This window comes from Malaclemys terrapin, chromosome 20 (assembly GCF_027887155.1).
Source record: "Malaclemys terrapin pileata isolate rMalTer1 chromosome 20, rMalTer1.hap1, whole genome shotgun sequence".
NCBI lineage: Eukaryota > Metazoa > Chordata > Testudines > Emydidae > Malaclemys > Malaclemys terrapin.
In genome coordinates, this window is record NC_071524.1 from 14769656 (window position 1) to 14793727 (window position 24072).

At 52.8% G+C, this 24072-nt stretch overlaps 2 protein-coding genes across 4 annotated transcripts; both read right to left on the reverse strand.

Annotated features, from left to right (window-relative positions):
• Positions 1-3929: 3929 nt before the first annotated feature.
• Positions 3930-7900, reverse strand: SDHAF1 (succinate dehydrogenase complex assembly factor 1). Of its 2 annotated transcripts, XM_054009627.1 has the most exons (3): positions 6889-6978; positions 5505-5626; positions 3930-4663 (listed from the first exon to the last, which is right to left on the reverse strand). In XM_054009627.1, exons 2-3 carry the CDS (start codon positions 5561-5563, stop codon positions 4354-4356), a joined length of 369 nt encoding a protein of 122 aa, XP_053865602.1. In that variant the 5' UTR covers positions 5564-5626; positions 6889-6978; the 3' UTR covers positions 3930-4353. The 2 variants fall into 2 exon arrangements, with proteins under 2 accessions (XP_053865602.1, XP_053865601.1); XM_054009626.1 differs by lacking the exon at positions 5505-5626 and having other exon boundaries at positions 6889-7900.
• Positions 7901-14664: 6764 nt separating this feature from the next.
• TBCB (tubulin folding cofactor B) lies at positions 14665-23813 on the reverse strand. 2 transcript variants are annotated; one of them, XM_054009818.1, is made up of 6 exons: positions 23685-23813; positions 18549-18692; positions 17471-17567; positions 15717-15908; positions 15514-15586; positions 14665-15081 (listed from the first exon to the last, which is right to left on the reverse strand). In XM_054009818.1, exons 1-6 carry the CDS (start codon positions 23808-23810, stop codon positions 14964-14966), a joined length of 750 nt encoding a protein of 249 aa, XP_053865793.1. In that variant the 5' UTR covers positions 23811-23813; the 3' UTR covers positions 14665-14963. The 2 variants fall into 2 exon arrangements, with proteins under 2 accessions (XP_053865793.1, XP_053865794.1); XM_054009819.1 differs by lacking the exon at positions 18549-18692.
• Between the last annotated feature and the right edge of the window lie 259 nt (positions 23814-24072).

The following is a 24072-nucleotide window of genomic DNA, read 5'->3' on the forward strand; positions in this document are numbered from 1 at the left end:
CTTCTGAAGCTCTGTCAGAGAGCGGCTGCTAAACTGGCCATAGGAATTGTTCTAGCACCCTGGCCCAGTGGTTCCCTCAGGTCTGTTCCCAGAAGTACGTTAAAATAACGTCCCTCACGTGTTGTGGGCTAATGACCACGGCTCACAGCTCCCTAGTAGGTTTCAGTGGTAGCCGTGTTAGTCTGTATCAGCCAAAAAAACGAGGAGTCCTTGTGGCACCTTAGAGACTAACAAATTTATTTGGGCAGAAGCTTTCGTGGGCTAGAACCCACTTCATCAGATGCATGGAGTGGAAAACGCAGGAGCAGGTATAAATACATGAAAGGCTGGGGGTTGCTTTACCAAGTGTTAAGTCAGTCTCACAAGATAAATCAATTAACAGCAGGATACCAAGGGAGGAGAAATAACTTTTGAAGTGGTAACGAGAGTGGTCCATTACAGACAGTTGACAAGAAGGTGTGAGTAACAGTAGGGAGAAATTAGTATTGGGGAAATTAAGTTTAGGTTTTGTAATGACCCAACCATTACAATCATCACAAAACCTAAACTGAATTTCCCCAATTTTACTTCATACATCTGATGAAGCGGGTTCTAGCCCATGAAAGCTTATGCCCAAATTTGTAACTCCCTAGTAGGAGAAGGAAGTGGTTTCCCTTGTTTTACAGATAGGGAAACTGATGCAGGGAGCAATGTGACTTCCCCGAAGTCAGGCGGCGAGCCCGTGGCAGAGCCAGGAACTGCAACCCAGAGAGGTGGGGCTACCACACACCGCCCCAGTCAAACCCCAGCCCTGTTTGAACTGGATAAATGCAGGCACCTGATCTAAACTGGCCATCGGGTTTATTTACCTGTTCCGTGTACTCAGCTAGCCCACAGGCAGCTAAACCCGCCAACCAATCAGTTTCAAGCCAGGGAAGCATTGCTGTTCAGTTACAGTTGAGGAGCCTGGAAAAGCAGATGAATGAACCCTCCCTGCCTGTAGCCCTGCGCTCAGAAATGTCTCCCACCTTTATAAGAAACTGCACATACCGTTCCCCCCCAGCCCCCCCACACACACACTTTGGGACTGAAGGGCGTGAGAGCTGCCTGTGATACTTATTAATCTGACCCGTCTGTCTGTCTGATTCTGCCTGGGCTGCTTGCTATAGGATTGCCAAGGGTTCATTCAAACAGGGACCGGCTTGCACATAAGCGAGAAAGGGGAGCGTCGTTTCAGCTCCCCCCATTTTCCAGTAGTTAAAGGACAGGGCAGAAAAGCCATTTCCTTGAAATCTATCTCCGACCCCCCTGGAGAGCCGGACAAACCCAGCTCCAGGGGAAGACAAAGGACTTGGTGGGTTTTATAAAAAGAGGCAAAGTTGGCGCAAAGGTGGTCCCAGACCCAAGAGCTGGGAAGGCTCTAAGATAAGACTGACCCGTGTGAATGGGGTGAGAAACCCTTTTCTCTGGCTGCACCTTATTCCCACTGATAAGCACAAAGGCCATTTTGTAAAGGCCGTCTGGGGCACTGCATCCACTCAAGGGAAGTCTTGCAGGGGGGCATGCTGAGCAATCACAGATGGCGCAAGACACTGTAGCCCTGACCCCCATCTGAGAGTGGCAGAACACCATGATTCCCCTCAGGCGGCCTGACACCTGAGAGGTTGCACTCAGAAATCAGGGCAGGGTCCAAGGTGCAGGCAGGGCGGTGAACCGTGAGGTGCACATTCAAGTCGTAACAAGATCCGAGAGCCAGTTCAGGTGGAGAAACACAAATCACAGCACCTTAGAGAGAAGCGGTTTCAGACACAAACCCCTTTAATAAGGTGACATCGTCCTGAGGTGTATTAAGAGAAGTGGCATGTCAGACACGGGAGGTAATTGTCCTGCTCAGCTGGAGTGCGGTGTCCAATTCTGGGTGTCACACTTTAGGAAAAGACGTGGACAAATTGGGGAGAGCCCCGAGGAGAACAACAAAAAGGATCCAGGGTTTCAAAGACCTGACCTAGGAGGAAAGGTTAAAAAAACTGGGCGTGTTTAGTCTGGAGAAAAGCAGACTGAGACCAAGAGCAGTCGTCAAATACATTAACGGCTGTTATAAAGAGGCTGGTGATCAGCTGTTCTCCATGTCCGCTGAAGGGAGGACAAGATGTAACGGGCTTAATCTGCAGCGAGGGAGATTTAGGTGAGATGTTAGGGAAAACGTTCTAACTCTCGGGGGAGTGAAACTCCAGAACAGGCTCCCAAGGGAGGATGTGGGATCCCCTTCACTGGAGATTTCTAAGACCAGGCTGGACGAACCCCTGTCAGGGCTGGGCTAGGTTTACTTGGCCTTGCCTCAGCACAGGGGGCTTGACGTGACGATCTCTCCAGGTCCCTTCCAGCCTGACATTTCTATGATTTTAGGGGCTGCAGCGGAGTCTAGCCATAGTGTGGACTGTAAATGCCAAAGGACTCAGAGGACTGGCACATTTGCGAACCAAAGCGATTTGCTCTTTCAGAGAATCAAGCCACCAGTGGCAGTAAAATCACCTTCAAGGCACCAAGAATTCACTGCAATTGCCAATCTGAGGACACACAGATCACCAGCTTCATAGCACTGTGGGGCTGGGTTTAGCTCCCTGGAACGTTTTCACACTGCGGGATGGGACGTCCTTTGGATAAGGAATAGATTTATAAATAAGGCCAGAGCGATGCGACTAACTTTTGCCACTCTCACAATGGCGATTGGGGGTTTTGTTTTTTTGCAAGAACCCCAGTGTAGACACAGTTATACTGGCAGAAAAGTGACAAAATTGGAGTGGGTGCAACGAAAAGCCATCAAAATACTTCAAGGGCTGGAGAAAATGCCTGATGATGAGAGACTGGATCGCAGTGTAACGGTACCTCCATGAGGAGAAAAGAGCACGTCCTAAAGGGTTCTTTCAGCTAGAGAAAGACAGAACAAGAACCGATGGCTGGACACTGAAACCGGACAAATCCAAGTTAGGAATAAGGTGCAATTTCTTAACAATGACACCATCCTCCAAGGGAAATGCTGGATTCTCCATCTAAGGACCAGGGGCCGTTCTGGAAGATGGTTTAGTCCAACACAAGTTATTGGGCTCAACACAGGGGTAATTAGGTGACATTTTATGGCTTGTGATCTAGAGGTCAGACAAAGGGGTAGAAACTGGCCAGGAATAAGTTCAGGCTGGAAACTAGGTGGTTTATAACCATCAGAGGAGAGAGAACAGCCTCCCACTAGGAGCTGAGGGCAAACAATCGAACTGATCTGACAATGGAGCTCAGTAAGTTTTTGACCGGGGTTATAGGACGGGGTTCGGACTATATTTGTTGACCCGGAAAGTCCCTTCCAGTTCTATGATCCACTGGTTCCTTCCAGCCTTAACTCTGTGAATCGAGAGCTCGCTTCACTCGCTGCACTGGTAATAAGCTCTCACCGGCAAAGGCACTTCGGTGGGATAAGCTGCGTCTACGCTAGGAGGGTTCGACGAGGGTAGCTACAGCCATAAGACTATTAAGTTTAAACCAGGGCTAAGCAAGCCAGCCACCACTCGCTAATAGCCTCTCAGGCCTAGACATGGTCCCTCCATGGCAGAGCCAAGTTACACTGGGGGAGGGAGACACATGCGGGAAACTCGCCTGCCAACACACACACAGCTGGTACACTCTGGAAAACACCTTGGCCCAAAGGCCTTTATTTTCAGAAGTGGGTAGTGATTTTGGGTTGCGGGGAAGGAGCCGCCCGTCATGAGACACCTTAAGGAACCCGATTTTCAAAAGGCAGGTGCTCAGATCTTTCTGATCCTTCGAAGGCACTTTGGTGGGGCACTCAAGAATTGTAGCACCCAGATCCACTGTTTGTACAGCACCTAGCGCAGTGGGGGCCTGGTCCATGACTGGGGCTTTTAGGCACTATAGATGATAAAAAAAAAGTGACAGAAATAGAATTTCAACCCACCACTGTCCCTTTCTTTTATTTTTCTGGGTAATCTGCCTGTTTGAGAATAGAGGAGGCAACAGGGGTAGGAACGGATTACATCCCAGGTATTGGAAACAAGAACGTCACCTCCAGACCATCCATCTACACTTGAATTATTAAAAAGCTTAGAATTATAGAGATCGGCTTCTCCAATGCACCCTCTAGTGGCTCCCTCGTGCAGAAACACCTAAACCAGGCTTCATTTATCCCAGTGAACTCCAATCCAGGTAGGACAATTGCAACGACTGGATAGTTTTCCTTCACTGTGATCGGACCCATGTGCAAACAGAAAGGGGCGCACGAGGATGTGAGAATCTGGAAGGCACGTCTCTGAATTCACACGCTAACTGTCCCAGTACAAGAAAGCCGCCTACGTCAGCCAGCAGGGGTCACCGCTCTTCCGGCTTGGTTTTGACAAAGGTGCCCATTTGTTTCGTGTTAACGTCTCTGAGCTGCTCCAGCTGCCTCTGGCCGCGGCGGACGAGATACTCTATGTGCATAACATCCATCCGGGGGATGCTGGCGTTCTTCCGGAACTCGGCCTGTATCCGAGGTAAGAACCCCGGCTTCTCTTTGCCGGCTCGTAGGAACTGTCTGTACAAGCTTAAGACTTGCTTCTGGAGCTTGCTATGCCGTACCATGGTGTACCGGGAAGATCCACTCAGATCGTCAGGGACAGCCACTACAGCAAAACAGGGGCTGGAAGTGAACAGAGGTGGAGATATTAGATCAGCCTGGTCAGTTTCATCTCACACTTGTGCGATCATTTCAATGCACTTTTCACCCCAGCATGCAAGTATTTATGTCAGTTTCACTAACGAACTGGCAGAACTGCAGAGAGATGTGCTCTAGCCAGGGCTGGATTAATCTTTTGTGGGCCCCAGTGCTGGACCGTGGCCCTGCCACCCGCTTGGCCCCTTCCCCTGAGGCCTCAACTCCTTCCCCCAAGGTCTTGGCCCTAAGGTCCCACCCCCACTCGGCCTCTTCCTCCGAGGTCCCACCCCCACTTGGCTTCTTCCCCCGAGGCTTTAGCATTGAGGTCCTGCCCCCGCTCAGTCTCTTCCCCTGAGGCCTTGGCCACAAGGCCCCGCCCCTTCTTGGCCTCTCCCCCCCCCCAGGCTCTGCCCACACTCAATCCAGGCACCGGGGACCCTTCTGAGTGTGGGCCCAGCACCACCGTGCCCTTGGCACCATTGTAAAAAGGTACTGGCTCTAGCCACAAAACAATAACCTGAATGTCCTCACTTCAACTCATCACTGAAATGCAGCTACCTCTAGGGTGGAACACCGAGACTATTTGCACAGCAACACTGCCCCACAGATTAGAACAGGAAGTAAAAAATAAATAATAATGTTCTGTTCAACTGAAACTGGAGGACAAGGAGTTAGGGGATATTTAGGGAATTTGGTTAGGACATCAAGGCAAATAACTTTTCTCTTAACAACTAGGAAAGGATGGGATTTGCCTTGTGGCCCATCCAAGAACTATGAGGTACCAAACCAGATGACACTCCTCACTAAAAACCCCACCAGGACTTACCCGACTTCTCTATGCAAAGGTCCCACTCCAGCAGTGGTCTGTAATAGACAGAAAACCATCTGCACAGCATGTGCTGGGAATCACATGAATCACCAGCCCCGGATGGTCTGAGGCCACCAACCCTGACAGAAGAAAACGAAGCTGCGTTTAAAATTGATAGGCCCTTCGGTTCATTGATGTCAGATGGATAATCATTCCTTGCTCTTCTAGCACTTTTCATCAGCAACTCTCAAAGGGGGTCAATATGATCCGCATGGGAACAGGGAAATGTAAAACAAGGAATGGTTCGGAGCAGGTCAGTAAGGAGCTTCTGTTTACCCTCTCCTGATATTAGCAGCGGGGGCAGCAGGTAGCTAAAAGTAGGACTGAATTTTCCATTTGGGCTGGAAATTCCAGGATTTTGATTTTTTTTCTGATTACACACAGTTCTGCAAATAAATTCATTTTTTTCATTTCATTGAGATTTTGACTTTTTAAATGTATTACACTGGATTACAGAATATAAAATGTAAAGATACCAAAGAGTCATTTCATTAACGGAAAACTGAAATTTTATGTGGATTTCCCCTCCATTTTTCCCCCTCCAAACAAAATTTCATCAAAATCGACTTGTTTCCACAAGCGGTCGATGAATCGGCATTTTCCAGCAAAAAAACAGGCACTTGGAAAACTTCCTTCCAGTTCTAATTTAGAAAAAGCAATATGTTTAAAGCATATAATCAACCTGTGGAACTCAGTGCCAAAGGATATTACTGATGGCAAAGGAAAGGAAAGGGGATGGTGGACAGGAGATACCCTCTTGCGTTCGGCCTGCCTGATCCCTTCTGAGGAAGCATCGGAGGGAAGAAATAATTAGACAAAGTTAGACAAACACCTAGGTCTAGGCTGACTTCTCGAGCCAGAAACAGAAAAAAACGGGGAAAAAACATCCTCTGGTTGGTAAATATAGACACAGAACAGATCCTGCGTTGGGAGGGAGGGAAGATAAAAAAAAAATAATTTCCCTCCCCCCAGTCCCTTTCCTATTTGGTCCCTTCAGGGATTCAAGATTCTCAGGCTGGGGGCCAGGGAAGGGAGAGATACTCAGGGCATTGGGGAGAAGGGCGCTTGCTTACAATCCAGGAGCTACCCCGGGCCTCAGGGCTGGTCCAGGAAAAGAGTGATTTCTGGGGGGAACGAAGGGGGAGGGGTGAGACAAGGAGCGACTCAGTCTCCTGGGGGTTTGTTATTGTAGGGTCGCATTGAAGCAGCCACTGGAACCAGCACCACCTCCAAGAGCGGGGCAAACATGGGGTCTGATAACCCCGTGCGTGCCCGGACCCCCCTGCACCGCCGCTGGGCCAGCACCACACACACACACACACACACACAGTCCCCCCCCTACCTGCTCGGAGCCTCCCAGGCCCGCAGCGGCAGCCCCCCCAGCAGCTGTCCCCCAGCAGGCTCAGAACGTTGAGACACCAGCCACCTTAGCCCTCGCTTCCTATTGGCTGGAGGGCGCTGGGGGGCGGGCCCAGAGAAAAGGAAGCTCCGCCCTTCGAAGACCATGTGCTTCCCACCACGTGGTGGTGGTGGGGGGGCGATATTGCAAGTTGCACATCAGCTGGGAGGGGCGGGAAGTGAGTGTCAATCCATGTCCGTCAAGGCAAGGTCGTGGGAGATGCAGACACGCCTGCGTTGATGTTCACGCTGTTAATGGACAGCTTCTTCACCAAACCACCGCATTAAACTGCCTTCATTTTCAATACTCCTCCTTTCCCCCTCTCTGTTGCTTTCTTCTGCCCCCCCATCTCCCGCTATTAAATCCAATATCGACCCAGAAATCCGTGCAGTTCATTTTTCGCCCTGATTTTCACCCATTGTTGTGTAATCAACATCAACCCTGATCACTTCCTGGGAAATTTTAAACAAAAACTGAAAGAGAGAAGGGCGCTTGCCTGTGCTGCACAGGTCAGCCTAGGTGATCCCAGTGGTCCCATCTGGCCTTGAAATCTATGAATAGTTGCATCTGTTCAAACTGTGTTCTACGCTTGCATTGGCTAAACGGATTATTTGCATCTGTTGTATTTAGTGGATTTGCGTAGACGCTTTTGCCACAGCAGGCATGCTGGAGGGAGCACGCCAAAGCCTGGCGTTCGGCACCGATTCATAAAGCAGGCTGCAGGTGAGTTTTATGTGGACTGAGCTGTCCCACGATTGTCAAAGGTACAAAGTTAGGTGCCTAATTCGGAACGTCAATGGGAGTTAGGTAGGTCACCACCACCGTGCCTCTGAAAATCTCCCCTAACAGTTCTCGCTCTGACCAGGCCCTCCTGTGGGTGCAATGAGTCGAGTCTCCACGGTGTCCTCAGATCAGGGCTATCGCCGAGGCAGCCAGTTGCGCAGAACTGCATCCGTCCTTTGATGTTTTAGCCTAGAGGCACCTGTACAGACGAGACCGTGGTTTGTCCATTACACCGCTGTATTGCCATCGGCCACAGTGGAGGTGGCGTGAGCATGCTCTGCTGTTAGCCTATTTTGGGTAGCACCTAGGAACTCCAGTCACGGAGCAGGCATGTCAGGTGCTGTACGTTTTTATTGCTATTCGGTATATTACGATAGCACCTAGGCACCCCAATCATGGAACAAGACCCCATAGTGCCATCGCTGTACATCTTTTTATTTCTATTAGGTATATTACGGTAGCACCCGGGAAACTGAGTCAACCAGGACCCCACTGTGCCAGGCCCTGTACAGACACAGAACAAAGCTATCAGGCTGTCAGCGCTCTGGAACACCTGGCGCTGGAGGGCATTCTTAGAACCGTACCCATTTACAACAGGCTGGGTAAAGCAGAAGGATGGCCCATGGGTTAAAGCATCAACCTGGGACGCGTGGGAGCTGGGTTTAAGTCCCTGCTCTATCCCTGGGCTCCCTGTGTGGTGCCAGGGAAGTCACTTAGCTGCTATGTGCCTCAGTTTCCCCATCTGTGCAAGGGAGACAGCCCCTTCCTAGCTACATGAAAGATTTTGAGGTGCTCAAATACTAGGTGAAAGGGGCCAGATAGGTACCTTAAGGGAGAACCTGCCCCCTTCTTCATTTGCAACATAAAGACCCTATAGACTAGGTCCAGGAACAAACCTAATAGACTTGTCCACGAGCATCACTTTGCTTTGGCCTGGTGTTTGGCTGATCCCTGTTCTACAGGACAAGTCCTGGCCTGGGCTGTGCAATTGCAACACTCAAGGGGCGGAGGAGAGGCTGCACTCCCGGGTGATCAGTCCAGAAACCACACACTGGATTTTTCTCAGTGTCAGAGACCCGATGCTCCACCTCTCGCTACAGACGCCCAGCAGAAAGACACAGGCTGGTTCCAAGGCTCAGGGTTACAGCCAGCAGCCTCAAGGGAAGGTTGGGGGCAGCGGGGGGAGGCCAATAGAAAAATACAGTAGAGTGCACTGTGTGAGCGGCTAAGGAAACAGAGAGTTACCTGGCCAGTATTGGTGGGTGAGGCTAAGTGGCGATTATATGCAGCATTGTAACTGTTTAACACATTCTGGAAGAGATTTTAAACTTCCTGCTTCAGCGCTTAGATCCATCTCTAATAGTGACCAGGATGAAACCCAAGGTGGGGCAGAGGATCACACAATGCGGGGTTCTTTCACCTTCCTCTGCAGTATCTAACGCCGGGTGCTGTCAAGCAGCACCTGGGCTACGTGATAATTCCTATGATTAACAACAGGATTGGCGATGGCTTAACATGCTGGCCGAGGATGGACCAGAACAAGTTTCGTTTGCTCTCCCCAGCTCTGGACGCTGTGGCTGAGACAGATCTGGCGAGTCCCTGCAATATCCTTGAAAAACCGGAGGCCAGGTCTATGCAAGAGACCCGGGCCAGTGTAACTACATGGCGCAGAGGTGTGAAAATCCACACCTGAGCGATGTAGTTTTGCCCACCTTAACCCCCTCCTGTAGACAGCGCTGTGTCAGAAGGAGAGCTTCTCCCGTCACCATAGCTACCGCCTCTCACGGAGGTGGATTATCTATGCTAACAGGAGAGCTCTCTCCCAGCAGCTTAGGAGCATCTTCACTTAAAACACTGCATCAGTGCAGCTGTAGCACTTAAGTGTAGATCTGCCCACATTGTACTACATGCAAAATTGATGCATTATTGTGGGCCAGATTGCAGGGACGGAGCGGAGGTGTGATGTGAGGCCAGGGGGCGGGGTCAGAGGACTATATTAAAATTGTGCCAGGCAGGAGTGGAGTTCTGAAACAAACAGCATGAAGTGGATTTCCTAGGGAAGCTTTTTAGCATGGGTGTAGGTTCTTTTAATGTGTTTTCTCTGTAATGCTTTCACCTTAAGAATAAACATGCTTGCTTAGAAAGAGCTGTGTGATAACTTGTAACTACACTGTTTATAACGGCTGGAGAGAAAGCAAAGCACAAATGCCGGGCTGTCTAGGCAGTCTGGGGAATATCACACCGTAGGCAGGGAACTGTACAGCCTGTCAGAAGGGAGAGAGCTAAGGGACGTGAAAGATGGGCACCTGGAAGCTGTAAGTGGGGGCCCTTGATGGATCACAGAGAGGGAATACAGGTGCAGTTGCCCTGAAACTATAAGAGGCCACCAACTTGTGGGGCAGTTGGCAGCAGAATCATGGACTGAGTCAAACCAAGTGATCCCCTGGTCGGACACTTACTGGTCCTCTCTCCTCACCTGTAGCTCCTTCTCATCAAGCACAAAAGCTGGGCCACGCTTGTTTGGGATTTTTTTTTTTATTCTAGTCATTATGATCACATAGCATCATAGCTACCACTACATAGTTCTTCACACAGAGGAAACAGGCAGGGCCCAGACAAAAAGAATCTGGGGCACTTTTGTTTTTTAAACAAGAGGAGCTACGTCAGCAAATCAAGTTACCACCTTTTAAAAGGAATTTTACACATTAGGAAGATCCTAACCAATGTTAACAGTACGTCATGAGTACAAAGAGACGTTTCCACTCCCCACCCACCCACCCACCCACGCACTGTGCACACCCACACGGAAAAGCATTTATAGTCCTAACCAGCAGTCAAAACAAACATTAACATGGGACAGGTTGTAATTGGCCTGGGGCATTTCTAAGGGACTGATTAATCCAGGTTTCAATGTCCTAGTGAAATAAAAGCCACTGACCTAGCTGGGTTTAAAGCCGTGAAGCTGAGACAGACGGCAGGACTGGCTTAGCATTAGCAGAGAGAAAGAGCGAGTTGTTAGCTTGGAGCAGTAGGGGAAAGAAGTTATTTACCAAGGACCAATCCAGCCTCCTCCCTCCCGCATCAATGCGAGTTCCAGCCCTGACTTTGATGGGAGAAGGGGCAAGGAGGGGGGTTCGTGAACAGATTTACTCCCACTTCCTGCCCAGCTGCAGGTCAGTATGACAGGCAGTGTTATGCCAGCAGGTTGTGCATTTAGTATCGCTGGATCATTTCACAACCTCCCACGGAAAGTTAACGTACAAGTTTAATCAAGCGGTTAAGTCTGGTCTCAGGCGATTGTCTGTGTAAGCTCAGATAATCCTCTCACTGATCCAGTTGGAGAAAGCATTTTACCCTGTTCAATATCAATACAAGCGCACCAAATTACTGCATCAGATCAGATACGACTTTTCTCCAGCAGGGCCCAAAGTCACATAGGGAAACCCAGGAAGCGCTAACCAGCATTACTCACGTACGTTTCTTAGTGCAGCAATAGCCCAGACCCACAATAGCTCTGCCGAGGCCGAACTGGCTGCTGGAGTCTGCTTCAGTGGCGGAAGCAGGATGAGCGAGAGCATAGCCAGGTTAAAGCTACGCCCTTCCGGGAGCAACTGGAGGAGGGGGTGTAGAACAGAGGTCACGTCTGCCCTGTTCTGGAAATAGCAGTAGTGTGGTTTGCAAGGGACACAAAAAGGCACTGGTTTTGACTGGCTGAACAGAAGCATTCCTTAGTTCCCCATTGTTGCTACCAGCATTTCAGCAGGAGCACTTCATTGGCTCCACGTCTCAGGTTAAGATTTTTCAGGAGTGACCAGCGATTGGGGGCACCTGAACTGAGACAAAGATGTTCAGGACTCCCCGAAGCGCAGACCCTTTACCAGGCTTAGCTTGGGCAGCTGAAAAATTGAAGCATCCAATAAAAAAAAAACAAAAAACAACCCCAGTCTTTTGGAAGTCTTGCTACGTGTGCGGTTTAACGCTGCTCAGAGGGTGGTTAAAACACACCAGCAATCCCTCCGGTGGGAAGGTTTCGGAAGAGGCTGCTAGCGTGGAGAAGAAATATGATGAACCCACTTGGGTTCGAAGAGCAAGACCATGACTTTACATCACAGTTTTTAAAAATTTACATCTCAGCCAGAGTTCAGCCACAGGGGATGTAAAAAAAAATCAAGACAGAACGATCCTAATTCCGTGAAACACCCACATTTGAAGACACTGATTCTGACCAGGCGGCTTACCATCAAATCCAAGTTCTCACCACTACTTGGTTTCCCCCCCCCATGATGCCCGACACTGAAACTGACCAACAGCTGCTCTGCTGAAAGCAGAATTTGTAGGGCATTCGGAGACCACTGTACTACAGCCCGGGAAGTCCTGTTCCCCTCGTACCCTAGTCGTAGATGTGGTGGAGTTGAGGCTTTTTGTAAAGTAGCCTCAGAACTACACTTCCCAAGGGACTTCATACAAGAGCTTAGAGCGCCAGGATGGCACAATCAGGTCCTCGAGAGAACAAACAAACAATCTAGTGACCACACCATACGCAGAGTGAATATTCGTGTCGCACAAGCCAGAGGCAGAGAGGCCAAGTGACGCGCCCACGGATCACACCACAAGTCAGCGTCAGAACCACTTTTAGAACAATGGAAGGTGCAAGATTTTGGGGCTTGGATCACTACAAGCATTCACGTAGCCCATGCCAACTCACCGTGGAGCTCTGTTTAAAACCAACAAAAAGATGTACATCTTCACACCATCTCCTGGAAAGGAGTTCCACCGGTGAAGGACAACACTATAATTGCGTTCAAAAATAATTAGCTATGTTCATAGAGGATAGATCCATCAATGGCTATTAGCCAAGATAGTTAGGGATGCAACCCCATGCTCTGGGTGTCCCGAGCCTCTGACTGCCAGAAGGTGGGAGTGGATGAATCACTTGATAATTGCCCTGTTCCGTTCACTCTGCAATATTTGGTATTGGCCACTGTCAGAAGACAGGAGACTGAACTAGGGCCTCTGGTCTGACCCCCTCCAGTGGTTCCTGGGCAATATAGCAGTTGATAAGCCTGCAGCAGCCTTGGCTAACAGAACTGGATTTTTCAGTTGAGACAGTGGAGGCTCCTGGATTTAGAAACCACCATCCCAGGTTTGAGCCCCCCTGCCCAAGGCCCATGCTGAGTGCATTAACTGAGATTGGGGGAAGATCTCTGCAGGGGTTCAAGGAACTTCTATAGGGGGGGGGAGGGATAGCTCAGTGGTTTGAGCATTGGCCTGCTAAACCCAGGGTTGTGAGTTCAATCCCTAAATGGCCCCCCTCAAGGATATGGAACAAAAATCTGTTGGGTGATTTAATTGGGGATTGGCCCTGCTTTGAGCAGGGGGTTGGACTAGATGACCTCCTGAGGTCCCTCCAACCCTCATATCCTATGAAGGGACCTGCAGCTCTCTCCATTTCTAACACGACAGTGGGGTTCTCCATTAGTGAAAAGCATTGTGGGAAAAATCTAATATGGTTATCCAGGGGACTTGCCTTTCCAATCTGCTCGAGAGGAGAGCGCTCACTGGAACCCCAACCAATCAAGCTTGTCAGCAGATCAACCAGCACGTCACAGTGTATTACGTGGGAAGTCACGATGCTATTTGCGCTTCTGCCCCTCGCGACGCAGCTGGTGTATTTCTGAAAGCAGCCTGCCAGCTGAGCGCTCAGGAGCGTCTCTCCCTCAGGAAGCAGTGCCTTGGCCAGAACAGATTCGGCACAATGGGCATCGGACAGCCCAACGGCAGCGACTGGAGGCTAAGCTACAGGAGGGTCTTGAAACGGCCTCATTGTGGGAAGAGAAATACAAGTTGTAGGCTGTCAAAAAAGGGAGGATTCCCTCCTGGTGCTGAGAGAGCTCTGCAGAGAGGGGGTTAGAGAACGTTCTCTGCCGGACGTTCGAGTCACCCACAGAAGAGGCAGGGAAGGGCTAAGCTGCAAGGGAGCTCTACGCTATATCAACCACAACAGTCAGAGAGAAGGGGCTGTATGGTCACCTGCCGCTACACCAATATTTTGGGGAACACGTCTGTTCCCTTAACTACCACGGTTTAAAATTAAACTCAAGCCACCAGGAAACTGAGAGCCACACACAGCCTAACACTTAACACTTCCGGGGTACAGCGAGGAGGTGCGAAAGATTTGACAATGCGCCTTATGCCTTCTCTAGTCACTGCAGCAGCTAGGCAGCATGGGGGGAAGGTAAGAGACAAGAATTCAGAGTGGTCTCATCGAAGAGGCACACTGCAGCTTTAAACTGTGTCCATCAGCAGCGAACCGTAAACTGCACCGTGGCAGGTATTTATACACCGGTCATTCTAAGAATTAAGACCTACGCATGTTTATACTGCTGCCCATCACCTTAGCATCTGGCCACCTTCCATGTAAAATCAACAGCAAAGGACTTCAGGGAGGCTCTGGCACTTCCCCCTTTACAGGGCCAGAATTCTGCTTGGGGTAGGGAGGGTTTTGGGGGGCGAGAGGGAATTTGAGAATAAAGGAGAGTTCAAACTGAGTGTCTCACAGCAGACATGTTAGTGGGGTAACCTCCAACTAAGCAAAGTTTAAGGACAAAGGGATGTGAACTAAGCCAAACATCTCAGGATGTTGGAGGGGTTTGCAACCTCGATACAGATTTTGTGGTTTAGGATCCTAATCCTGGGTTCGAGCGTGAGGAAGTTCTAACCCACGCGCCTTCGATCACGATATTCACACGGACAACTCTCCATTTCTGAACACGTTGCTTTTTTAGACCCTTTGCCCCACCCAAATCTTCCCAGGGGTTTAAATCTGAGCACATCTGCTTTGCGGGCTCCTTGTGCCCTCACTCCAACCACTGATCAATGGCTTCTGGAGCCACCGGGCAGGATCTCGGCACACGAGACACACTCCAGATACAAGGATCACTGTTAAGCGGCAGCGCCACTTCCTCCCAGGCAGTTTTATTAGTGTCACGGCATTAAGCTGGTGCGTATGGAGGGGAGGGAGAAAAAACAAAAGGGATATGGCATCTTTCACTGAACAAACAGATACAATCAGAAGAAATAATAAAAACAAAACAGCTGCTCGTTACATCTTCTCCCTCACCTAGGTGCCCTCTAGCAGGATCTGAATGCGGCAGCCCACTGAGACGCCGCAGCGTGTCGACAGCCACGTGAAGAGGGCGGCGGGGCCACGTGGACTCCTGTCTCCCATCTCCCGGTCACATTTCGTCGTCCAGTCCATAATCCTCTTCTGGGAAGTCCCCCACGGTGACGTACTGAGGCTTCACGAAGGCGCCATACTTGGGCTGGCATTCGAAGTACTGCTTTCCATTGACGCTGGGAAGAGGAAGAGTCGGGGATGAGATCGGCAGCAGCCGGACACAGCCCTCCCTTCCCACGCACAGCTGTCTCGGCAACGCACCACCAGACGCTAGGCGCTGAGCTCTGACTGCAGCCTTCCTCATAGGCCCGGGGGAACTGACCTACCGGAAGGGTAGAGCCATCCCTGTGTGGCTCCATACAAGTCAGGGCAGTTAACACCTTGGCATGCGTTTGGCCCACAACAAACCAAATTATTACTCAGCACTGTTTTTAGGGTGACATTCAATACAAGCTGCAAGCACAGAAATGGAGCGAGGTCTCAGGGCAAGTCCAGAGACAAGGCGTTGGGTGCTCAAACCACCTGGCTTGGCGTGGGCCCCTATTGGGAACAGAGCAGGACTACTTGTTTGCACCAAGACAGAACTTGGACAGAAGAAGGGTTTTTACCTGCCATCGTTTTTCCCTAAGGGTTCGTCATATTTGATGCCAATCCAGTAGCCCGGTTTGAACTCCGCTAGCCCTACGGAGAGGAGGAGAGTCAAAACTGAGTCACAGCCACTCTTTGTATGTTTGATCTTCACTCAGAGAATTGTCCTTTCAACCAGACAGGGTGGAAAGGAACTGAGAGCCAGGGGGCCAGCGGCACTTACCCACGAACATGACTGTCCCCCGTTTGTTGGGCTGGCCTGAGACCCGTACCTCGCACCGAGCGCCCACTGAAATGGCCTCTGCCTGAGCCTTCTCTTCGGTTAGTTTTTGCTCCTGCTCCGCCTCTTTCTTCAACATCTCCTCCTCGTTAAACTTCCCCACCTTACTGCGCTTCAGGAAGGAGCGCACGGAGTCTGGAAGCCAGAGGGGGAAATGGTTGGCCTTAAAAGGACACCGTCAGGGTAGGACATTTTAACATCTGCTCCCACCTATTATAGGACCCAAGATTAGAACTGAGGAATTTTTTTTTAAATCTATTTTTCCCCCCCTTTTCCAGTGATTTTTTGCACTCAACTCAAGCAATATCAACAGCCCTGGTCGGTTTCATGTTTCCTTAGTCAATTTTCGCCACATTTGGATGAAAGTTTTCCATTTCAAACAGCTACATTTGGGGCCCAGATCAACCCAGCAGCAGTAAAACACCTCACTGCCACCATCCACCTTTCATTAGCAATGTGTGATGCAGGGGACAGAAGCTGTGTAGGAAAGATCTTTACTGAGCAGGCAGAGAGAGGCCAATATTACACGCTGAGAGCCCTGTATCTGGTAGCAGCAAGCCCAGCTTATACAATGAACCTCCCTCAGTGTCACACACAATCAGGTCCCTCTTGAAACCAGACCCTCCTTCTCCAGTTCCACTCATCATACATCGGTAATGATACAAAGCCTCCCAAACCTAAAATACGATCACTGGAGCATTCATGGTTGTCTTCACCTGTGCTAAGAGTTAACGGATTGTGAAATAATGCCAGTCGGTATTTTGGCCCTAAAAGAAGGAAAGCATTTCTTCCTGCGAAAGGGAGTAGAATATGTCCCTTTTATTAGCGGAGATTTACCGTAAATCGGATTGTAACACAATCTCATTTTTGCCATCTCTCGCCTGGGAGGAACTCCTTGCCCAAGCATGCATAAGAGGGAAGGTACCAACACCAAGGGGGGTGAAGTTTTTAAGGTCAGGCTTGACAAAGCCCTGGCTGGGATGATTTAGTTGGGATTGGTTGTGCTTTGAGCAGGGGGTTGGACTAGATACCTCCTGAGGTCTCTTCCAACCCTGATATTCTATGATTCTAAGTGTCCTTCAGGGCAACACAGGGGAGGAGAGGGGAATGAGGAGTGGGTGGAAATTATGCAAGGCAAGGTTGCTGCCAGTGAGATCTGTTAAACTGGGAAATCAATGGAAGGTTAGAGACTGGACAGCACTGAGGAAAACAGAATGCAGGAAGCAACAATGCCCAAACTCATGGTGGAGGATGCCGGTGGGTCGCTGCCCACGTGGTGCATCTCCAATTCAGAGGAGCTTGGCACCCTGAGAAGCTAGCCACAGCACCCAGGTCACATGCTGCAGTTCTCATCATGCACCCACCTGGCATTGGTATATGGGGCGTTATCCCCATGGCCCTCTGCTCTCATGGGGAGGGATCTGAGTTCGGCCATTTGGGGACAGCAGCAGAACACCCCACCCCCCAGGGATGGGGAAAGAGTCCCCCACCCTCCTGCCCCCCCAGCCAAAGCCAGCCGAGGGGGTATTTTCAGGTGCTTTGCTGTTTAAGCGTGTGCCACTCTGAAACACTTACATGACCAGGACACATGGGCGAGCGCCATTTGATACTAAACCCACCAGGCTTTAAATGTCAATCTGGGAATGAAAGTTTTAATCCTGCAAAGATGGGTCTTTTGGCAATGCTGTCATCCTTACCTGGCCTCTTCTCGTAATCAGTGGCAGACATTTCGTATTTCTCTACCCGCGACACATCCTCGTACTCGCCGACCCTGGCTCCGCTCCGGTCAATAACCTAGGGAACAGAATGGAAATGACCAGAGTCCTCTCTTGTTCCCACCAGTTTGTTTAGCCCCAGTCTTGGTTAACTGAGCCCTGGTACCTGGTGTTTAAAACACGCGGTCGGCCTCCAAAGAGGTGGGTTGATTTCCTAACAAGGAGAGATGGACAAGCATGGTGAAGGATGGCCAGAGCGAGAAAAGATGGGAAGATGTGTTGTGATCGGTTCAGTCTTAACTGATGAAGGACCGACAGTCTACGCAATCCAGCGTAGTTACGTCTACACAGCACAGAAACCCACAGCAGTGAGTCTCAGAGCCTGGTTCTACAGACTCGTGCTATGGTGCTAAAACTAACCATGTAGCCATTCACACTGGGGCTCTGAAACCCCCCACATCTGTACACCCCGCCTCTGAGACTCGCTGCCGGGGGGGGGGGGAGAAGGTTTGCTGGGTATACACATCCTCAGGCTGTACTGAACACACGGCCGCTCAATACAGGGGTCATTTGGATGACGCCTGACAGGCCATGTCACACCGGAGGTCTGACTAGATGATCTAATGCTCCCGTCTGGCGTTATAATTTATGAACCCAAGTGGTGCTAATTTAGTCAGTTCTGACAGAAAAAAAGTCTCCAAACAAACAAGCCAAAGCAGAACCTTACACACAAACATCAAGTTTCGCAGGGTGGGGTGGGGGTTTAGATCATGGGTGGGTTTTTCAAAGCACCTACATGATTCAGTAACCCACAGCCCGCTGCCTTTCAGCAAGACTCAAGTTGGTAAGTCACTTGGGTGACTGAAAACCCCTTCACAGACCTAAAATCTCTCCCCTTTTAAGAGGGAACGAACATTATTTCTCGACTTGAGGAAAAGTCGAGTCCTGCGAGGTCTTTAGCACTACAGAATACACTTCAGTTCCCATCGCTGTTAAACACAGCCTCCATCTCTGCACTAAGGCCTTGTCTACACTGGGGATCTGCAACCCCGATACCCACATGTATCCTACAGCCGTCGTCGATGGGGTAAGATCCCAGTAAGGCCTCATCGCTGTCCAGTTTCATTACAAATTTGTCATCGGACGTGTAGAGCTCCAAGTCCATACATGATGCCGGGCTTCCCACCACCAGCTCTAGTTTGCACTGGGAAAGGAGAGAGACAACCTGTTACCGAGATCAGCACTTCCACATCCTAAACTCAACTGCTGCATACAAAATCCGCAAAGCCAACCACAGATGACAACTGGACCAAGCAGGCATCACGTCACAGGCGCTTACAGAGGAAAATAAGACCCAGGACCATTACAAAATGCAAGAGGTAGAAACGATCTGGGCTAGATGGTCTCGTCGATCCTCAGACGGAGCTTTTGGTGCAACGGTGAAGCATTCGGCAGCCTCCAAGCAGGGATGCCCGTAGCTAGCTAGCTCCCAGTCCAATGCTTTGCCAGGAGCTGCTCCGGCATTAATTCAGCAGTGATCGCAATTGCAGAAGAGAACAGAGGGGAAGCAGCAACCCACCCAGGCAGGCAGATACAGACATGGAGAGATCAGAGCACAGGGGACTGATAACAGAGCGTAGAAGGCAGCAAACCAACCCGTGCTCAGCACGGCCCTAGCAGCATGGGGAGCTGGACACAGCCCCTGCAGAGTCAGAGTTTGCTTTATAGATCAGTTTCCCCTTCCGAGGGGATAAATACATGTTGGTGGAAAGCAACGAACAGCAGCTGGCAAAGAGCCAACTGCTGCAGGGGAGGAAGTGATGGCTCTTCAGTTAGACAGCTGGGCACAAGCACCCAGCTGCCGTTAATCCACTTTTTGGCTGCCTGGCATGGCTGGATTTTCTGCTGATGGAGCCCTTCTCAGGGACTCGCAATGCACCCCAGAGCTGCTGTGGGCAGCGTTATTCAAACAGGATCTGGGTCACTGCAAACACCAGAGAGGCCGGAGAAATAACCAAAAGGGGCTGGAGGGGCAGGTGATTCAGGTTAGAGAATTGCAGCTAGCCTGTCTGGTAGGGGAGAAGGGGGAGGTGGGGTGGGGGGGGAAATCAGTCCAGTTTAGTGAGAGAAAGAAGCATGGGAATCAGTGGGGGAACAGGCAGAAAGACCGCAAGCTGCATTTTTGTCTCCCTGCTCTGGGATACAGCTAGAATGCAATCACACCAAAACACAACAATCCATGCCGGGCAACTCAGTGATAGGTTACCACCATGCGCTCCACAGGGAGGCAGTGTTACCTGGCGGACAGAGCACTAGACTGCGATTCAGAGGTTCTGTTCCTGGCTTGGCCACTAGCCCGCAGGGCGACCCTGGTCCAAATATTCCCCAGTGCCTCAGTTTCCCCATCTGTCAAATGGGGTAACAATATTGCCCTCCTTTGTGAAGCATGACTGATCAAAAGCCCTCCACACAAGCCAGATATCATTACTAAGAAGCTGGCATCTTGCCACAGGTATATTACACCTGCGCTCTGGAATCCCAGTGCCTGCCAGCGGGCCCCAGGGGGGAGTTGAAGATGCTGGTTTTGATCCCATTACACACTTCCCAGTAGACCCACCCTCCCATCCTGATCTCAGTTGAGATCAGGAGCGCTCCAGATTTGCGCTATCAGGAGCGCTCCGGATTTGCTCGCCTTCAGAGCAAACTGCACGGGTGGGTCTCTCTATGGGAGCTTAGGGGAAGAGAGGGTGTTATCTGAGGAGTGATTGGGGGGGTATATTTCCCACCTTACTGGAGGGTCTCACTGGTCATTGGCAAAAGCTGAGAAGTAAGAATGCAAGCACCCAGGAACAGCGACTCCTTAGGCGAGGACAAGGAGTTATTTGGGATGGGGTCTGCCTACTGCAGGGTTCTCGCATCTTCTTCTGGAATACTGGGAACTGCCGGAGACAGGACCCCGCTCCAGGCTGACAAGTCCCTCATTCCTTGAATAGGAGAGGAAAGGTACAGCGTACTCCCAGCTCTCTGAAGAGCGGCGGGGGAGGACCCACACACGACAGACAGGCATTTTATTCAGATAATCGAGGGGGCAGGAGCCACCCAGCAGCAGGGTAGCCTCCCCCACAGCTGGGGATTTCTCCTCGCAGTCCTGGTTGGGGTCTCTGCTCTCCCCACACTCACTCATCCCCGCTGTCACCGAGTGAGTGGGGCATGACAGCAGAGCTCCCGATTCCTGCACATGCAAGGAGACTGACGGGGCAGACAAAGACCCCAGCCAGGACTCTCAGCTGAGCAGAAGCAGGAAATTCAGGCAGGCAGGGACTCAGTACCGTTGCTTACTAGCACCTGAACAAGTTCTGGCCCGACTACACTGTTTCAAGCTTCTTTTTTACGTTTATCTATTGAAATGTTCACCACTGCAGGAACTCACGGGGAGAACAGACTAATTGTTTAATGACAGCAGACACCGAGGTTCAAAAAGTTAGAGCTTCATAACCGTTGAAACACAACGTGACAACACCACCTGTCAAAATACACAAATAGCCCTAAAACCAACTACATTTCTCAAGCAGCATTTTTCTTACTTTCCTTCTCTGTACATTTCGATTATCATTGGGGGAAGTCTTTTTGGAGGGGGGATATCTGGTGAAATCAACGTTTACTGACTTTTACTGAGAAAAGTCTTCTCTTTCCAAGTCTAGCTGGAGGGAATAACCCGTGTTGCTCCAAGGACCCGGGCTTGACGGGATCTACTACATCTATTAAGCTTCCCTGAATTTGTATTAAAATCTCACCCCAGGTTCCTTAAAACAAATCAAAACACAGAAGAAAGTTGGACCTCCTAAGCACTATGGTAGGACATATAAAGAACAGGGCCACATGGATCAAGCAGGTTTTAAGGAGAACATGGGGGTGGCACCTAAGGGAAGGAGATCCAAGCAAAGAGCTCAGTGCAAAGACAGGAGGAAAAGGCAACGAGGGGAAGCATGAAGGAGGATGCTGTTCATAGACAAAGGTCCGGGGAGCAAGAAGCCGTCACTGAAGGGACTGGAAGAAGGGGGAACAATAGAGGCCCCATCAGCTGGACAATTTTAGAAGCAGCGGAGGCAGGGGGCGGCTCCGGATTAGGCTGGGGAGGTCCTAGCAGGGAGAGGAAGAGTTCAGATGAGAGGTTAGCTCCTCCTGCCATCTCGCCTAGGCCCCTAGGGAGGGCAGCAGATGGGAGCTCCCCAGTAACTTGCCCTCACCAATGGGGAAGTGTGGGAGGATCCCACAGAGATTTGGAGAAGGTCTAGTGCTAGGTAGATTAGTCCCAGGGAGAAGGGTCAGGCCCTAGCAGGTCCCAGAAGGGGGTCAGTCTGGTCCCTGCAGGTGCCATGGGAGTCAGCCGTTGGTGGTGTCAGCATCCATCCCAAGCAGTCGGGTGGGGTGGGGTGTTGGTCCGGGAATGGGTCAGGCCCTGGTAGGTCCTCGAGGGACGGATCCCAGTCCGGGGTTCAAGGGAGGGTCAGTCCCTAGCAGGTGTCAGTGGGGTTCCCAGAAGTGGGGTTAGTCCCGCGGAGCGAGGGGATCAGGCCATGAAGGCCCTGGCAGATGATGGTGGGGTCAGCGTTGGTCCTGCTAGGTCCTGGCAGGTGTTGATCCATCTGGTCCAGTGCCGGGAGCCGTCCTGGGGATCAAGCCAGTGTCAAAGGAAAGAGGGGGGTCCCGTAGGGCTTGGCCCAGGCCGGGGTAATAAGGGTTAGTATTGGTTCTGGTCCAATGATGGGGTTCTGGCAATCCCTGGTTGGGAGGGAGTCAGGGGACCCATAGGGCTTGGTCCTGGTCACTCAGCCCCAGGGAAATCTCAATCCCACCCCAGTGCAGGGGGGTCCAGCAAGTCCTGGTTTGCTGTCAGTGTGGGTGAGAGCTTGGTGTCCGTCAGGAGGGATTGCAGTGTTGGGAGGGTGTGGGTCAGGCGGTCCCAGTTTGGCCGGAGGGGGCTGAAAGTCCCAGTGGGTTGGTCCGGGGGAGGGTGCGGGGGGGTGTCAGCCGGTCCCGGCTCGGTGGCCAGGGGAGGGGCTGGTCCCTGGGGGTGAGGGGATCCGGTGTCAGTCGGTCCCGGTTCGGTGCCCGGGGTCAGGTCGTGGGAGGGGCCGGTTTGGTGCCAGGTTCGGTTCGGTGCCCGGGGGTTTGGGTCAGGGCGGGGGAGAGGTTGGTCCCTGGGGTGGGGGTGAGGCGGGGTCTAGTGTCAGTCGGTCCCGGTTCGGTGCCCGGGGGTTTGGGTCAGGTGGGGTGAGGGTCCGGTCCGGTGCCCGGGGTCAGGTCGGGGGAGGGGCCGGTTCGGTGCCGGTGTCCGGTCGAGGGTCCGGTCCGGGGGAGGGGCGGGGCGGGGGCGGGGCCGGTGCCCGGTCGAGGGTCCGGTCGGGTGCCGGGGCCGGGGGGGGAGGGGTCGGTTCGGTGCCCGGTCCGGTGCCGGTGTCCGGTCAAGGGTCCGGTCCGGTGCCGGAGGAGGGGCGGGGAGGGGGAGGGTCCGGTCCGGGGGAGGGTCCGGTCCGGTGCCGGTGTCCGGTCGAGGGTCCGGTCCGGTGCCGGGGGAGGGGCGGGGCGGGGGAGGGTCCGGTCCGGGGGCGGGGGCGGGGCTGGTGTCCGGTCGAGGGGCCGGTCCGGGGGCGGGGCCGGGGGGGGAGGGGGCGGGGGCGGGGCCGGTGTCCGGTCGAGGGGCCGGTCCGGGGGCGGGGCCGGGGGGGGAGGGGGCGGGGGCGGGGCCGGTGTCCGGTCGAGGGGCCGGTCCGGGGGCGGGGCCGGGGGGAGGGGGCGGGGCCGGTGTCCGGTCGAGGGTCCGGTCCGGGGGCGGGGCCGGGGGGGAGGGGGCGGGGGAGGGGGCGGGGGCGGGGCCGGTGCCCGGTCGAGGGTCCGGTCGGGTGCCGGGGCCGGGGGGGGAGGGGTCGGTTCGGTGCCCGGTCGAGGGTCCGGTCCGGGGGAGGGGCCGGGGGGGAGGGGGCGGGGGCGGGGTCGGTTCGGTGCCCGGTCGAGGGTCCGGTCCGGGGGAGGGGGCGGGGCCGGGGGGAGGGGGCGGGGCCGGTGTCCGGTCGAGGGTCCGGTCCGGGGGCGGGGCCGGGGGGAGGGGGCGGGGGAGGGGGCGGGGCCGGTGTCCGGTCGAGGGTCCGGTCCGGGGGCGGGGCCGGGGGGGAGGGGGCGGGGCCGCCGCGGGTACCTTGAACTCGGCGATGGTGAGGCCCCGCCCGTAGCGTTTCTGCGCGCGGAAGGAGTTCAGGCTGCTGCTGATGGACACGGACACGGTGGCCGGGGAGGCCGCGCCCAGCGCCCCCGACAGGATCATGCCGCCGCCTCACTGCCCCCGCCGGCAGCCCGCTCGCTTCTGGAAGATTCGGCCCGCCCCCCCCGGGGCGCGCCCGGCCAATCACCGCGCGCCCCGCCCAGGCCGGCCAATCGCACCGCGGCCGGCCCCGTGCGCGGCCCGCCCCTGTCTCCCGGACCAACCAATCCACGTACGTTCTGCTCCCCTCCTCCCCGCCCCCAGATGAAACTCCCCAGCGGCCCCGCGTTCCCCTCAGCCAATAGAAGACGGCGTTACGTGCGGG

Bases quoted from the DNA above. Each gene is read 5' to 3' on its own strand.
- SDHAF1 (XM_054009626.1), bottom strand. From the start codon at position 7,052: ATGGTCTTCGAAGGGCGGAGCTTCCTTTTCTCTGGGCCCGCCCCCCAG. The intron at 4,664-6,888 runs GTAGGGGGGGGA...GTTCACTTCCAG, and splicing joins GCCTGGGAGGCTCCGAGCAG to CCCCTGTTTTGCTGTAGTGG.
- TBCB (XM_054009818.1), bottom strand. From the start codon at position 23,810: ATGATCCTGTCGGGGGCGCTGGGCGCGGCCTCCCCGGCCACCGTGTCC. The intron at 15,587-15,716 runs GTAAGTGCCGCT...TCCTCTCCGTAG, and splicing joins GGGGACAGTCATGTTCGTGG to GGCTAGCGGAGTTCAAACCG. The intron at 15,082-15,513 runs GTAAAAACCCTT...TCCTCTTCCCAG, and splicing joins TTAGGGAAAAACGATGGCAG to CGTCAATGGAAAGCAGTACT.